We start from the raw sequence: 17,563 nt of genomic DNA, 5'->3' as shown, positions 1-17,563 counted from the left end.
GAGTAACAAAAATACGAACACCACACAAGGGTTAAAGAACATCTCAATATACACACACACAGACAGGCAGACAGTCACACACACACACACACACACACACACACACACACACACAAACTTAGGCTGGTAGGTATGGAAGAGTGCTAAGTGTGTAATTAAATCTTATCGTGTTCTGAGCAGCTGCATTATGACTTCATTTTCATTTAAAAAAAGTCTCACTCACCTTTAGCGCTGCAATGTCTGATCAAGTATTTGTAAAATTGTCATTTCTCATTTTTTATTTGATATTCTTTACTTGAATCTGCAAGTTCTGTCTGCCTTTCACTTTGCTGCTGTAACACGTGAATTTCCCAACGAGGGACAATAAAGGATATTTCTCTTCTATTCTGTTTGTATCAACAAATCCATTGTTTGTCAAAAGTGATCATCTTTCTTGTCGTTATAATGTCTAGAAAGCTTTTTTCTTGACATGCGTACCATAATTGTAAGTTATCCCAGTTAATACACAGCCTTCAGTGAAATGGCCACCGAAATTCAAACGAAGACTGATAGGGATTAGTGTCACTATGATTTACAGTTAGATAACTGTGTGGAAAAACATGTTCTGCATGTCACCTGACAATGGGCTATGTGCAAAAAGGCGAACTAGTTTCTCACAGTACTTGTACTTTCTCAGATACTTAAGTGATATGTCTGTAATATGTCTGCTTATTGCCCAGAACACATTAAAGGCTATTTGACCAGCATTTTCCACACAAATATCAAGTTACTCTGATTTTGAGAAATACTGAAATAGGGCACATTTAGTCAGTTGGTGTCTTGCACTGAGTAGGTTGCTTTATGTGGTAAACTATATTTATTTGATGTGATCAGTAAATGCATAATACTTATTGTGTGGTAAACCACAGAGAGGAATGAATACTCTCTTGGGAGCCAACATAAATGTGTGATTGCATGATTTGTTTATCTCTGGTGTCACCGATGATAGACTGACAGAAATGTGGTCCACTTTGTCTTGTATAACTTCCAGGTTTTTAAAATAAGCAGTTTTCATTTATACATTGGTCAAGATTCTGACCTGATAACCTAAAGGCTGCGTGCCTGTACATCTGCTTTGAAATATCTCTGCCACCTAGTGGTAAGAAAATCTAAATCAAGCAGTTCGAGATTATGTGAGAAGATAAACTCGTCTACACTCTACAGATACACTCTACAGATAACTATCCTGTGTACTCTGGGTTATGCCTTTCCCCCCAGTGAATGACCACATGCCATGTGCAAGATTAGAGAATTCCTTGAATACAAGCCACATTTAGGGATCAGAGATGTCAACAGGACTGGACTTGGATTATTTTTTGGTATGTATATATGTGTGTGTTCCCCTCAGCTGGTGCTAGCAGCAGCACGCTCCTCTGACTGTGAGGCCTGGTTACTACTTGTTGCTGGTACTACTGTTCACGGTGCAGCAGCCCCGACAGCTAACATGTCTGTTAGTTTGGCACATTTTATTGCATCTATTTTTGTTTTTACTATTTTCTCTCAGCTTTCCAGCTCCACCTTCTCGCCATTTGATCCATGAGCACACAGCATAGCTATGGGAGGGGCCGGTCACGTTACGAGATTTGATTGGGCAATCCAGTGTCAGTCATGAAAATGAACCAATGGACTGCTGTCACTGCTTGTTCGGCCGGTGCATAGTGGCCCTTCAGGCAAAAAAGTGATTGTTTTTCAATTTCTTTTTTCCAGTTTATTTTTTTTTCTTTTTTTCTTTTCAATTTTTTTACGTTAATGTCTTTACTTGTATTGGGAAATAGACTTTATGAGCATGATTTACAAATGGGGTTATATATAAAATTTCAAAATTAACATTTTTCAAGTGATGACTTTGTGTTATTGTACCTACTTTATAACCAATCCAACCCTTTAAGGCCACTTAAAATATCCTTATAGACCTATTGTTATATTTGTTGCAATTTCTGCTATTCTCTTGGCCAGATTACTCTTAAAATACATTTTTTAATGTAAGTGAGACCTTTTAACATGATAAATAAAGGATATATAAAAGTCGCTTTGCAAAAAAGTGATTGCGGCTTTCACCTTGTGATAGGAATGTCGTTTGTGGCTCAAGATGACTTGATATCATTCATGATGGACTGGACACAATTGACATATAGGCCAAAAAGTTATTTATAGCAGTTTAAATACAGGCAATCACTTTTTGGCAAAATGCTGGAAATCAAGTTTTGGCACAACTCAACCCAAAAGTGCGTTGTTCCACCGAGAAAATGATGAGTCGTAGCCCTTTAGAGTTTTTCAGCAAATACAAAATGAAGTTTTTCTTTGGTTTTCTGACTGAGGCCAAATTGTGAAGAAATTAGCCATGCTATTTAATGAAACAGCATCACATAAACACAAGCCTTATAGGACAGCCGGCCTTTTCTGAGAAAACAGCTTGAGATCCTGGGGAATCATAATGAACGACAAACAGTACAGAAGGTATCATGATTATAATAATTAATTAAACCTTAACAAACAGTAGATGTAAACAAATAGATATTTAAACAAAATAAAAAAAACAGACAAAACAATATTGCTCACAAAAATAAAAGAAATATATATACCTGTGTCTTTAGTTTTAGTCAAATCTGTTGACACTTAAAATCAGAGGACACACTGATCTATTTATTGAATTTTATATTACAAAGCCACCTTCACAAAGTGCTGTGTTTGCATCACCCCTGAAAACTGACCATATTGTCAAATTATATATAAAAAAGAAACTTACAAACAAACGTCTTGATGCATGCTCAATCATCCTGGTAGGGAAATCGCTAAGACTGAAGACGTCACTTGGATGAGCGATGGAATGTTTTTCCCACTGAAAACGCTATGTCCAGATGAACAGAATCAACTTTTTGGGACTTACAAACAAACAAACAAACAAACAAACAAACAAACAAACAAACAAACAAACAAACAAACAAACAAACAAACAAACAAACAAACAAACAAACAAAAACTGAACTGAAATGAGAAAGCCCACCCTGGAAACATACTAGAACTAATGTACTGAACTGGAAAAAAAAGATAATTAAAGTAAATCAGGAAATTAAGTAATCATGAAACTGTATATCTGAATAATACATGGTCTCTATGCAAGTTTAAATAGACAAATATTAAACAAGATACTAAAATGTCCTTTATGTGCTTGGCACTATCAAAAAGAATAATAATATGTCCTACTATTCTTATGCAGATGATACACAGTTGTGCTTTTTATTTTTCTTTAATCATCTAACTACTGTTCACAGTTTAATAAGCTGCACTGATAACATTAACTGATGGATGTATAGAAACTTTTCAGAACTGAACAGAGACAAGACAGAAATATTTGTGATTGCACCAAAAATGTCAGAAACAGAATTTCGTCCATGTTTATCTTCTTCTCTCTGAACACAGTGAGCAAGTCAGGAACCTTGGCATTATTTTGGAACTCAGTTTGGATAATTATACAAATAAGGTCGCCAGAACAGCTTTCTACCACTTAACAAGTGTATGAAAAGTTAGAAAATATATTTCTGAGACTGACTTTGAAAAATGGGTCTATGCATTCATATCAAGCAGGCTAGACTACTGTTTGCCAAATCATTAGTAGGGTTACTTCAGCTTGTTCAGAATACAGTGGCCAGAGTCCTTACAGGCACATTGAAATTTGAACATATTACTCCAGTACTGAAGTAACTTCACTGGTTTCCAGTTCAGGACGGAATTAACTTTAAAATACTTCCTACAAAAACAAACAAAATACAAAAATTCAGCAGCCAGATTTTTTGGTGTCAGTATACTAAACAGCGATTGGCTCTCTTTACTCATGATGAAGCAGCCTGCCGCTGATCCTACGTCATCAACACGCGCCTGCTGTTCTCCCCGCGCCATTCCTACAAGCGTGTGTTTCCACCTCTCATTACATTACCACTGGCAGCGCTTTAGCAGCCACTGTTACAAGCACAGATTCTGTTTTCTACTGCTTTTCTTTTAGGTGAGTCCAGCTTCATATGTCTTTGTAGAAATATTTAATTGGTTGCCAGGACAAATACTACTGACGGACGTTGGTTTGGATAGAATAAGTTCAAGCTTGCTAGCTAGTCAGCCTAAAGTTAGCTTTGGTGTTTTGGGGTATATGCACGATTATGAACTCTGCCCACCCCGGTTCTTTAGTGAGTGAGCGGTATTTTGATTATAGATGACGCGCACTGGGGCAAGACTACAGCAAGTTGGACTATATAATCCTACAGCAGTAGTAAAAGGCAAATGTGAATCACATTAGTTTAAAAATTCTGCCCCACTATTACCCCACGCCACTGAGCTTGTTTTGGTTCCTTCTGTGCTTCAGAAACAAACTAACCCACTGCGTAGACATGCTAGCGACTGCGTTTGTACAATCATAACAAATCCTTGCTTTGACTAAAGGCCTGTAGACACATATAGCTATATATAGTGTAAAATGTCCAGGCGTGTGTTACCGTAGCTTTAGTTGGAGGTAAATCAGTAAATGTACCGATAGCCCCTGCAGTTGCCACCCTAGCTTTCTTGTCAACCGAGCCAACATTTGACAGCAAGCTAGTGTTAGCGACAGAAGCTACGGCAAGTGCAAAACAATATTTAGCTGCCTACCGCTGGATTAGCCTCATGTGTTGGCAATTTATGCGTGGGTGATATAACCCCCAAATCATATCACGATATTCAGGTAGTAGCATTTCATGTATGTAAATTAAGGGGTATTTTCTATCATTTTCCAATTAGCTGTTGTCAAGAGTGATTACTGAAAGAAGGTGCCAGCAGCCTTAAATCCAGTGACACAGCATATGATTTAAAGTATAAAATAACACTTTAGCTTAACAGTAAATAAAGTATCTTAACCTTGTAACGCTTCAGAAACTGCACAGCATCGTCAGATAATAAAACTAGAAAATATTTTCTGCGTGGGATGATCTCTCCTGCGTTGAGCTTTTTAACAGAATGCGAAACGCCCAGCTTTTCCACCGTGCAATTTTACGTCCATCTTTTGCTCTTCATGTGAACTAGTGAGGGCTACAACAGTGGTAATTGGAGTGATTTGTTTGAGTCACACATCATTAGGTGCTGGTATAATCTTCCTTTGTAGCTTGGCTGTACTCAGTGGCCTGTTTCTGTCTTAAGTGGCAAAACAAGTTTGTTTCTTCTATCTTCAGCGGGAACAGCTTTCTTTCCCTCTTTTGTGCTTTGTTGGAGATTATTGAAGTAGCTACCTTTTGAGCTACTAAATAGCAATTTGAGGTTGACACATTGGTCTTGCTCCTGCAGTCAGACTTGCCCCAGGTTTGTCTCATTACACTCACCAAGGACCGTGAATAGTTATGCAGATTTGGATTGTGGATGAACAAGTTTAAGGTTGTGACCCTTACAGTGGTAAAACAAAAAAAGCAGTATGTGATCAGAACAGAGCACATTCTCATACTGTATGTCACTGTAGGGAAAACAAAAAACTGTCTTAAGTGCTTTGTTTCTTTTTGGGCCGTGGTGGGTTTTTTTTCTGGTAAAAGTTAAAGCATGTGTCATGAAAAAGAATTTTGGTATATTACAGTGGTCTACTTACTACCACCATTTTAATGATGTCTTTAACTAAAATACCCACCAAGAGTAAGCTAGATAATCCTGAAACTATCTTGAGATTCAGTTTCCACTCCGGAAATTGCCACTGAAACCATATTTAAATCACTTTAAAATAGTTTAAAATGTTGCTCTGTAAACCTTCTTTGTATAAAACAGCCGTCCACGACAGTGAGATTATCAGTATATCAGTAGACAATGTCCTAGCAAACCAGGCAGCTCACACAGGTCAGTTTTCTAAATGGATGATATTTTATTACATTACAGAAAAGATAAGCACGACTTAAACTCATAATGCTACTGATGGAAGTCAATCTGCAGATTCTGTGTTATCAGAATTTGTTTCAGTAATGCTTTAATAATGTATTCCTCCTCACCAGAAATTTGTCCTATAACATCACTAACCATAGGAAAATAAGTTATTATATTAAAGCATATATTACCTAAATAAACATTTTTAATAGATGGTATTTAATAGGAACTGCCTGGCAAAATCACAATGCCGTCATTGTTCATCCAAAGGCTTATTTCATTTGCCACTACATGCTCACTTAAAGCCCTTCCATTAGTACCTACTCAGGTCAGCTCAGCAGTGCTCGACATGGTTTTTTAGTACTTAAGGTAAACTTGGTGTATACCTTAGGTACTATGTGTGGGCTACCTTGGTAACCCCAAGTCCAACGGATGTAACCTTTTTGTATTTTAGTATAATTTTATTGTTTTGTTGTTAAATTTGACTGCAGAGAGCGGAACATCTTTATTTACCTTTTGATCAAACCTCAGCAGTATTGGTCTTGCATGGGGGAGGAGTTTGGGGACAGAGCCTGTCCTCCTGTGCTTTTCTCAGAGGGTTGAGTGTAACGTTATTAGCTGCTACTGCTGGAGCCAAGACTAGGCTCTCTGCCAAATCCGCCCTTCTATACAACATTTCAAAAACTGGATTTTATCCAAGTTTCTAATTTTTTCCCTCTGCTTTGCAAGCATTTCAGTGCTTGAATGCTCCACATAACACTCATTGTCATTTCGGTACCAGCTGAGTTTCTGTTGCTGCACCCTGTTTTTTTTTTTTTTAAAGCTTTTAGACTGGATTTAAACTCTACTAAACTTTAAACAAGAGAAGATTAAACCAAAAACACATTTTTATTTTTTTGTATCATATTTTTTTATTTTATTTTACTGACTAATCACTATTTAACTTTAGTTTCTGCAGTAAACATACAGTACTGTCTAAAACTCTTGAACCAACCTTCATTTCTGTTGCTTCCAATGAGTCGGACTTTCTTAGTGTTTTTTTTTTTCCTTCATGGCCTTGAGTGATAGTTCCCCAGTATTGCTACAGGTCTGTCTGTCATGACCATTTTCAGAGGAGGGTATTTTTGTTGAACGACTTACTATGACCTATGAAGCATTCATGTCGAAAGAGGCACCCAATTAAAGGGATAAAGCAGTGTTATGTCTACATACAGTGGTGTGAAAATAATGTTTACCCTCTTCCTGATTCCCCTGTGTTTTGCATATTTGACACACTTGCATGTTTCAGATCATCAATTTTTTTTGTATTAGATGAAGATAACCCCAATGAATACAAAATCCAGTTTTTAAAAGATGATTTCACTGATTAAGGGAGGCAAGTTATCAAAATCTACCTGTTCCTGTAAAAAAGTAATTGCCCCTCCTGTTAGATCATGAATTAACTTTGACCACATTTTTTTGGAAAGCTGAGTTCAGTTTTACTAAACACACTCGGGCATTATTACTGGCAGACCTGCTGAATCAAGAAATCACTGAAATAGAATCTGTCTGACAAAGTGAAACAGGCTAAAAGAGCTCTAAAAGCAACACATCATGCCACGATCTGAAGAAACGCCTGTGAAACGAAGTCACTGAAATCTGTGAGGCGGAAAGGGTTACATATAGCCATTTGTAAGGCTTTGGGACTCAATTGAACCAAAGTGAGAGCCATTATACACAAATGGAGAAAACCTGGAACAGTGGTGAAGCTTCCCAGGAGTGACCGGCCTACCACAATTACTCCAAGAGCACATCGACGTCTCATCTAGGAGCTCACAAAGTACCCAGAACAACATTAAAGAACCGCAGGCTTCACATGTCTCAGTCAAGGTCAGAGTTCATGATTCAAAGAAAGTGACTGGTAGAGCAGGGCGATATAACCAAAAATATTTCTCACGATATAGATTTGAAAATTTGCGATAACGATATAACTGACGATATAATTGACACTAGAGAAAATACTTTACAACTCCACAATTTTATTAGTGCAAAAAAAACCCCATCAATGTATTTTCACTTAAACAAGCAGCTGTTTTTTTACATTAAAGTTGTATAAAAACGTAACAGTGCAAATTCCTTGCTGACAGTTTAACCAAAAGGCATTTCCAGTGGAAATTGGCCGACATATCCTCAGCATAACCATCTATAATATCCACAAAACTTAAAAAGAGGCTATACACACACAATACGGTAATATTTTGTTGAAGCACAGTACGTATCACTCCGCGAGGCTCCTGCCTACGATAGCCGTAATGCCCCGACAATCCATCAAGCGGTGTGGGTTCGTAGCTTAGCAAAGTCGTACTAAAACATTTGACAGATTTTCGAGCGCCGTGTACGACATAAAATCGTTTCGAGGTCAGTAAACGCAACCAGAATTCATACATAAGGCACATGGGATTATAAGGGGCACGATTTTCAGAAAAATCAAAGGTTTGATTTTAAGTGTGCCGTATTTACCAAACAACACGGTAATAACGACGGTCCGCTGCCATGCTCTACCAAAAATAGTGCTTTGTTGTGTATCTGACGGACGAAAGCTAAACCAGTTCCACACCACTGTCGTTGCACCATTTTTACAAACCAATTCTGGTTCATCCGTTTCATTCAACGATCCGCTTTCGTCCTTGTCTTTCTCCGTCACCGCCGTGCCTTTTTCGCCATGTGCGTATGAAAACAAAGGCACTGCGCATGCGCGTTTTACCCATATTCTATCGCGATATTTCATTTCCTTGTCGTTGCCCAACATTATACTGGTATTACCGTGAACGGTATGATATGGCCCAGCCCTAGTGACTGGGCAAAAATGGCTTGCATGGCAGAATTCTAAGACAAAATCCACTGCTGAGCAAAAGGAACATAAAGACTCATCTCAGTTTTGCCAGAAACATCTTGATGATCCCAAAGACTTTTGGGAAAATTCTCTGTGGACTGATGAGACAAATGTTGAACTTTTTGGAAGGTGTCTGTCCCATTACATCTGGCATAAAAGAAACAGATTCTCAGAAAAGGAAAATCGCACCAAAAGTAAAATATGGTGCTGGTAGTGTAGTGGTCTGGGGCTGTTTTATTGCCTCAGGACCTGGAAGACTTGCTGAATTCTGCTGTCTACCAAAACATCCTTAAGTAGAATATCCGGCCATCTGTTTCTGACCTCAACTTGAATATTGAATAAAAAGGCAGTTCATGCTTGAAAATCTTACAATGGGGTTGAGATGAGCCAAAATTCCTCTCTGTAAAAGACTCATTGCACTTGTTGCTGGTAAGAGTGGCCCAGCCATTATTAGGTTTAGGGGGCAATCAGTTTTTCACACAGGGCCATATAAGTTTGGATTTTTTTCTCTCCCCGTAATAATAAACACCTTCATTTAGAAACTGCTTTTTGTGTCTAATATTTAAATTTGTTTGATGATCTAAACATTTAAGTGAAACAAACATACAAAAATTAGCAAATAGTATTAATAGAAGGGTGACTGTCAAGATGCCATACTTAAGGAAAGAAAATAGAAATAAAAATATGACGTAAGTTACAGATGTCAAAACAAGGGATTTTTATTGGACTGAATTATTGGATTCTTTGGAGTGAAATCCTTTTTTGCCATTTCTGATTCAGTTTGCATGGAGATGGTCAGGAAAGCGTTGTCAACAGTCACAAGAGTGGAATGTGAGTTGGAAATGAAAGTGTAGAAGTACCCCTCCCTGTAAATAAAAGGAGAAAATCTTATTTGTCAAGTGCTTTGTGAAAAATAAGTGAATATTATAATCAGTTGGCTCTGCAGAATGAGCCTTTCATCCTGCAGATGAACTTCGAATTCCACCGTCTTAGACTGCAGCTGGTGACAGTCCTTATTCTGGTCTGCAGGCTCAGTAAACTCACTGTAGCGGCACTTGAATCAGTAGTCACTTTCTGCAGTTTCCAGTTGGAGTGACCCTCCAGTTCGCAGCAGTTCTGCTTCCACTCTCAGAGAAAGCAGAAACCACATTGCCACAATAACAACCTGGACACTGATCGCAGATAGCATCATTTACACAGGCAAATAAGGGGGGGAATAAGCTCGAATTACTTAAAGTATACTTGGTAACTCTTATTATGTCTGGGTGGCCCACCAAGGTAAAGTTTATCTGTGAGGAAACGCTTATCAATTTGTAGGTGAATGTTTATCTTAAATCAAGATAACTGTGCTCACAAAGTCGACCTTCATTAATGTCTTTAAGAATTGACTGGTACTAGTCTTACTATAATCAAAATTAATAATGGTAATGTATAATGCATGGACTGTGCACTACAATAATTATACTTTGTAATGTGAAAATTGCACCGGCCGCAATGCTCCTGATGCATTCTTAATGCACATGTAGTTACAGACGCACACAGTGTTTTGTGGTGCAGGATATTTACTTTTGGACTGTAGATGGCAGTCTTGTTGTTCCCTATGCTGTTTTTCTAACCTAGTCATGAAAAGTCAGCCACCATACTACTAATGATTTCACGGATGGCACTTAAAATGAATTCTGTGCCAATTTAATATGACTGGTTTGTTAAAAGGATTATTTAAAAATGTTTTTAATGTAATGTATTTGGAATAACACTAATAAATGTATTTTTTTATTCATATTGTAAATGGCTCATTTTGTTTTGTACTGAGGAGAGTGTTTTAAAAAAAGGGAAACAAAATCTGTTAATCCCTTCATGAAAGGTTGAGCTCATAATGAAGGATTCATGTTATCAGTGTAGGCCTGGTTAGGCAACAGTTCATTATTCAGACTGTGAAAGTGACTCGGGTACTTCCTTTGAGACTGAAAAACACCTTTGGACGTGTGAAGCTGGGGTTCTTGAATTCTATCTGGGACAGAAACGCTCTTTGTACAGCCGAGATGACTGTCAGTGTTTCTATTAGGTGCGCTTCTCTTTATTTGGATGGGTTTGTTTCTTTCCCAGTCAGTTTGACAGTGATTTCAGCACTGCTTGATCTATAATAAAAATAAGATGGAAAAAGATGCAGCCACAGACAAAGCAACAGAAATTCCTTGTACTGACATTTTTTTTTGTAGATGTAATTTGACTGCATCAGCTTTAGCTACACTGAAACAATTTTGAAAGGTTTTACTCCCAGCTCAACCAGAACTTTTCACGGACAGAAAAAATAAATTCTGCTTTCTGTCTGTCTTTCCTTCTCTCCCTCCCCTTTTGTTTTCCTTCAGATATATCCAGCTATGGATATGGACAGTGCCAGTTCAGTGGTGCTGCAGGCCTTAACCCAAGCTACCAGTCAGGACACAGCTGTGCTCAAGCCTGCGGAGGAGCAGCTCCGGCAGTGGGAGACCCAGCCAGGCTTCTACTCAGTCCTTCTGGTGAGGCCATGATATCAAAGAAGAGAAATAAAGTCTACATCAAAACCACTAAAACTAATAAAGATCTTAATAGGGTATTTTGCTGAAAGTTAGATGCCACCGGGTTTAATTTATCTGCTGAAACGTATCATTTTAGGGCTTCTTTGTTTTCAGATGGATGGAAATATTTCTCTCGGCATTAGAACAGGACACTGAGGAGTAAGATATTTTCTGTTTTAACAGTCTGTCCAGTCACCTTCACACGAAAGTAACTAACAAGTTTTTTTTCTTTTTTAACCACATCAACTGTCAATATGCAAAAGCATGTGTGGTGACAAAGCTGGTAAACAATGCCCTGACCGGCACCTACCACTTGGTGTCTTTTCACCACAAAGCCCTTGTGGATCCACAGTGGATCCTCACACATTTTTGTTTGCTGTCTAAACCATACAATACAATACAATGAGATGGATTTCACTTTCATCTCTCTCTGCATTTTGTAAATAAATTGGCTCAGGTTGTGTTCTGCAAGGGTAAGCTCGAATGATTATTACATTCATGGAACAGTTTATTATTTTCCTTTATATTTGCCAATAATACACTGTAGATTTGTGAGACAACACTGCATGCGATTTCCTTTTCACGTTGGAAGTCTCTCCGAAAATTCCTTTTGAAACTACTTCTCCACGATGTGAAATATAGTGAAACTAACGATAGCCTTTGTTGTCTGTCTCCTCTCGTAGTCCTGTTGCGTCTTAGACACGGGATATGTTACATTCCGGGTTTTACAGTGACATGATCTTATTATTCAAACATTGATGATATTTGTTGATGTTACAACAGTTACTGAATGAGCCATGCTTCTTGCACAATGAGTACTATGGGTGAGGTCTAACAGTACATCACGTAATATTAGATGCATTAGGTTAGACTTCCTCTTTTAACCGTATTAGAATAAAACATTTTCACAGCTACTTAGGGTGTCATCTTGCAAATTATCTATCTAGTTATGCTAATGCATCCATGCACACTTTAGTAACCTTTAGTAAGTCACAGCAATTAGTAATGTGTAAGTTTGTAAAGACAGTTTTGTGAGGTGAGGTACACAAAGTAATTTGTTGTTAGCTTCTGATTATTCCGGTCTTTATTTTGGGGTGGTTTTTTTTTTTTTTTTTTTTTAAAGGCAGTAAATGTAGTTACCACTGTTGTGCTATGTGACTAAAGATGCTGAGCTCTCTCTCTTTGGAGAAGCATAAGGATGGATCCCTCCGGATGATGATGCTGCAGGTATTGAATCAGTGCTGCAGTATTAAATTGATGATGACCCTGATGAAGGCTACAAGCGGAAACGTGCTGCTTAAGCAATAAAGGTCTTCTGTATACTCAGTATTGGGAAGGTTACTTTTAAAATGTATTCCATTACAGATTACAGAATACATGCCCCAAAATGTATTTTGTAACATTCCGTTACATTACTCAATGAGCGTAATGTATTCTGAATACTTTGGATTACTTAATGTATTATCATGCTTTTTACAACTACATGAAAGTACTATTGTGTGATTTTTATTACTATTACTGAAGGCTACTCGCCATTAGGGCTGCCACAAACGATTATTTTGATAGTCGACTAGTCACCGATTATTTTTGCGATTAGTTGACTAATCAGATCATGCATCCATTGGACGTACAGCTTATTGCACCAGCATGCATCTGCTCTTATATAACTATCATTAGCTCTGGGAAGACACAAAGGACGACTGTTTGCCTTTCCTGGACTGCGCTGTGCACATTGAAGAGAACGGCAAACTCAACATCGAAGTTTACCGGAAGCCCACACACACGGACCAGTACCTCCTCTTTGACTCCCATCACCCTTTGGAACACAAACTTGGAGTAATTAGGACCCTACACCACCGGGCAGAACATGTTCCCTCTAAGCCTGAAGGAAAAAAGAAGGAACACACACATGTAAAGGAAGCACTCGTGCGGCTATCCTAAATGGGCGTTCTTAAAGTCAGCAAAGAGGCACAGAAAAGAAGACCAGACACCAGCGAGGGAGGATAAGAAGGACAGACGCAACAACATTGTCATCCCCTATGTAGTCGGTGTATCAGAAAAACTCAGTTTTCTCCAAGCATGACATCCCGGTGCATTTCAGACCCAGCAACACACTCAGACAAAAACTGGTTCACCCGAAAGACAAAACGCCAAAACACAAACTTAACAATGTGGTGTATGCTGTACAGTGCAGCGAGGAATGCTCAGACCTCTACATTGGAGAGACCAAACAGCCACTTCACAAGCGCATGGCACAACACAGAAGAGCCACCTCCACAGGACAAGACTCAGCAGTCCATCTGCATCTTAAGGATAAAGGACACTCTTTCGAGGATGCCAATGTTCACATTTTGGACAGAGAGGACAGATGGTTTGAAAGAGGAGTCCACTGTGAGCGACCATCTTTGAACAGAGGCGGGGGTTTACGACACCAACTCTCTGCCATCTATAATCCAGTTTTGAGATCCCTTCCCAGACGCCTTAACGCCCACTCACATCCTGGGCCATCTGACCTCAGGAATTCGCATGATAAGGTGGGGCCAGGTTTCACAATGAACACACCCGAAACTCTGGCTGATTGGGACCCACACCCAGTTTCACACCTTGGCTCAGGCGATTAGAGGATCATCAGGGGGTCCTTTTGTCCCTCTGTGTGGGGTTACTCCTACTAGGTTATATCTGGGACTCTCCACCATTTGACCTTAGAACTGAAGAAGCTTCTCGGATGAGAGGTGAAACGTCTTCAACTTAAAGAAGTCCAGACGCTTTTCTTTGCAAGCTCCTTTGACTAATAAGAGTAATATTAAAACTAACCAGCTGCCGCCATTGTTGGAAACTGAGCTGGGCTGCGCTATGAATTCTGGGACAGAGCTACTTCTTCTTCTTCGGGGTTTAATGGCAGCTGGCATCCTTGTACATGCAGTGCTGCCATCTTCTGATTCAGTCCATTATTACACTCTTAAATCCTACTACTTATTCCTGCGTCTTTTGGGATCTTACAAAGCGTCAAACGACGCGTCGACTATTAAATTAGTCATCGACGATTTTAACAGTCGACGTAATAGTGACTAGTCGACTAATCGTAGCAGCCCTACTCGCCATACCAATACCAACTAGATTTTTAAATTGTAATATATAATGAGTAACAGTAGGTTGACATTAGGTAAGGCTGCACTTTTTGCAGCGATCTCGTACGGAAAACTATTCCGCGCGTATATAAAACAGGTCCGTGGCTCCGAACCGCAGTAAAGGAACCTCTGACTAATACGTCGGGTTCCGTGTCGGGCTCCGTGTCGGGCTCATAGCCAAAAACTAGCCTTACTTTGTTGTTTGGGTCAAGTTTGCTAGTGAGAGACAGAGAGAGGCGTTGAAAGGCTGCTCCACCAGAACTTATTGTTTTGGAGGAAAACACGAACACAGAGTACAGTCGAGTCTTAAGAACTTACTTAGAACTGGGCTATACTGCCCATGAGGCTACATTCTTTAGGGCTATGCCTGTAACACTCTGCCTATTGCTTTCATATTAAATCACTTTTTGTACAATAATTTTTAATTATGCGGGCCGCAAGTGGGGGTAACATGGGCCGCGAGATTGAGACACAGGCATTAGAGCCTCTTAATATGTGTTTTGTTTGGGTTTCCGCCGGCGTAGAATTACCAAAAATAGAGAGGGGACAGCCTAACATAGGAAACAGGAAAAGACCGCCATGTAATCCTTTTAATTCAACAAAGTAACTGTATTCTGAATACCACCTTTTTAAACGGTAACTGTAATGGAATACTGTTACTCATATTTTGTATTTTAAATACGTAATGGCGGTACATGTATTCCGTTACTCCCCAACACTGTGTATACTACAGGTGTTGCTGGATCTTCCATCTCTTTAGTAACCAGTTAGCTCAGGAAAATAACTTTTAGATTTACCGGTACAGCACTTAAACTGATGCAACTAATGTAGATACCTAATCAGCAAATTATATTACAGCAAGTCAGCGCAATTAGGCATGTAGACATGACCAAGATGACCTGCTGAAGTTCAAACTCAATGTCAAAACGGGAAAAAATGTGATTTCAAGTGACTTAGCTTGGCATGGTTGTTGGTGCTAGACAGCCTAATATTTCAGAAACTTTGTAATATCCACTGAACAGCCGCTCTCTGGACAAAAATGCGTTGTTGCTGCCAGAGGTCAGGGGAGATGGCTTCACTGCTTCAAGCTAATAGGAAGACCACAATAGCTCCACTTGTTACAATCAAGGTATGCAGAAGAGTATCTGAACACCCAATATGAAGGTGACACACTTGCCAGCTAAGAATAGGAACCTACAGTTCACATGACATCACCAAAATTGACAATAAAAGGTTGCCCCATACTTTGGGCCCCTTAGTACCAATTGAGCATTGTTTAAACACCCGAGCCTACCTGAGTAACGTGGTTGCCCATCTCCATCTCTTTTTGACCACACTTTTTTGTGTAAAGGCTGTTTTCGTTCTCATTTTCTGATTGCTGCTTCCAGTAGGAGTAATGCACTCAAATTCACAAAGATCCAAAGATTTCTTTTGATATAGCACTGTACTTCAGAGGCCTTCAAAGTCTTGAGATCGTAATCCAACATAGCACCTGTTGGGTGTGGTGAAATGGGAGAGTCACATTGATGTACAGCCAACAAATCTGGTGCAACTGTGTGATACTATTGTGTCTGAGGAATGGGGTCATGTTGTTGAAGCTGTGCCACAAAGAATTTAGGCAGTTCTGAAGTTTTTTGGTTTTTCCCAAATGCTTTTTCAACAAAACAAGGGAAGCATTTCTAGAAATACTAGTTTTCTTTAGAAAGCATAGAATACTTGTATTTACACACATTAACAGAATTATTTAAGAAAAATTAAATATTACCAGTGGCAATATTATCAGCTCTCTGGAAAACTAAACTTTTTTTATTGAGCACAAAGCACTGCTGTGAACTGATGTTTTAATGCTTGAAGCTTGTAAAATCAAGTTAAAACTGAAGGTTATCTTAAAAAACAGTATAAAAACTTGAGGAAAAAATATGATACTAAAAACAAAAGAAATCAGATTAAATCAGACTTGAGAAATAGAGTTGTTGGTGCTTACATATAAGAAGATGGATATACAAAGTTATCAGAGCGTATAGTGTATAAGTATTGAAAAATTGAAGAGAGAGCCACACAGTATAGAACAAACCTGGCAGAGGAAGGAAGCAAAAGATTTGAAGGACTCTAGAAAGAAAACTAGTGAAAGCTGTGTCTAAAGACCCCAGAACAAGTGCCAAGACATTAGTGGATGACTAGCAAAGTGTCAAAGAAGACGATCCTGCACAGAAATGGACAAAGAAAGGTTTGCAACCTTGCAGGAAACGTGTGAGACTTGTTTAAAGCTACAACAAGTCACAGCGGGCTGTTACCCAGAAAAAAAGGATACACAATACACAATTGTCTATTAGTAACAGGGAGGCTAATAGTAATAGTTGACCCTGGTAGTTTTTGTAAAATAATAACAAGCTGGTTTTTTGCATATCTCATATGTATAGGACCAACTACGAGATTTCCCTGAGGTTAGTTAGGACATAGAGAGATGGCGAGGCACAAAGTGAAAGTTCCTCCTACATGGAGGTTTTTTTTTTATTTTTTATTTTAGTTTGTTTGTTTTAAATTCCCACCTAACATTATTGCTGTTCAGGGCATTCTCCAACAAGCCTGACTGAGTGAGCTGAGCAACTAACGATGTGTGAGACAGTTCTGTGAGCCTGTCTCTTCCTGGATGCAGTTCAGACTTGTGCCATTTTAAAAGTGATAAGTGAATGCTAGCAGAGCCAGCCAAATAAGATTGTAACTTTTATGGAAAGGAAATAAATGTTGCTCATGAAACTGATGCATTCAGATGGCCTCAGATTAATGGAGGAGAATGCACATCAGAATGTGACATTTGTTTCTCTCCTTTAATGGCCCATCATATTTGCAAGTGTAGGATGGCCAAGATGTTAACTTTGACCTTACATTGCAAAAATGTAAAACACATTTTTTTCCCCCCGTGTGAACTTTTAGACATAGGTACAAACTGTAGCATAATTGGTGGGGACATACAATCGCAAGGTGATTTATTATTACATTTGTAATACTGAAAATCACCACAAACTTTTTCTTTAACTCACTTTAAAAGCGTGTGTGCTTTGATGTTTTGTGGAATTGGGGGGTGGGGTCATATTGCTAGACCC

General features: G+C 38.8%; 1 protein-coding gene across 1 annotated transcript in view; it reads left to right on the top strand.

The window, feature by feature from the left end:
• Positions 1–3,902: 3,902 nt before the first annotated feature.
• Positions 3,903–17,563, top strand: part of ipo11 (importin 11) — a 135,600-nt gene continuing 121,939 nt past the window's right edge. Inside the window, exons 1-2 of the mRNA XM_026188417.1 lie at positions 3,903–4,039; positions 11,143–11,292. Of these exons, the coding sequence (XP_026044202.1) occupies positions 11,155–11,292 (138 nt within the window). The 5' untranslated portion in view covers positions 3,903–4,039; positions 11,143–11,154. The remainder of the gene's footprint in view (positions 4,040–11,142; positions 11,293–17,563) is intronic.

This window comes from Astatotilapia calliptera, chromosome 12 (assembly GCF_900246225.1).
Source record: "Astatotilapia calliptera chromosome 12, fAstCal1.2, whole genome shotgun sequence".
NCBI classification, from domain to species: Eukaryota; Metazoa; Chordata; class Actinopteri; order Cichliformes; family Cichlidae; genus Astatotilapia; species Astatotilapia calliptera.
Note: the sequence above shows the minus strand (reverse complement) of the source record. Positions and strands in the feature narration are given on the sequence as shown.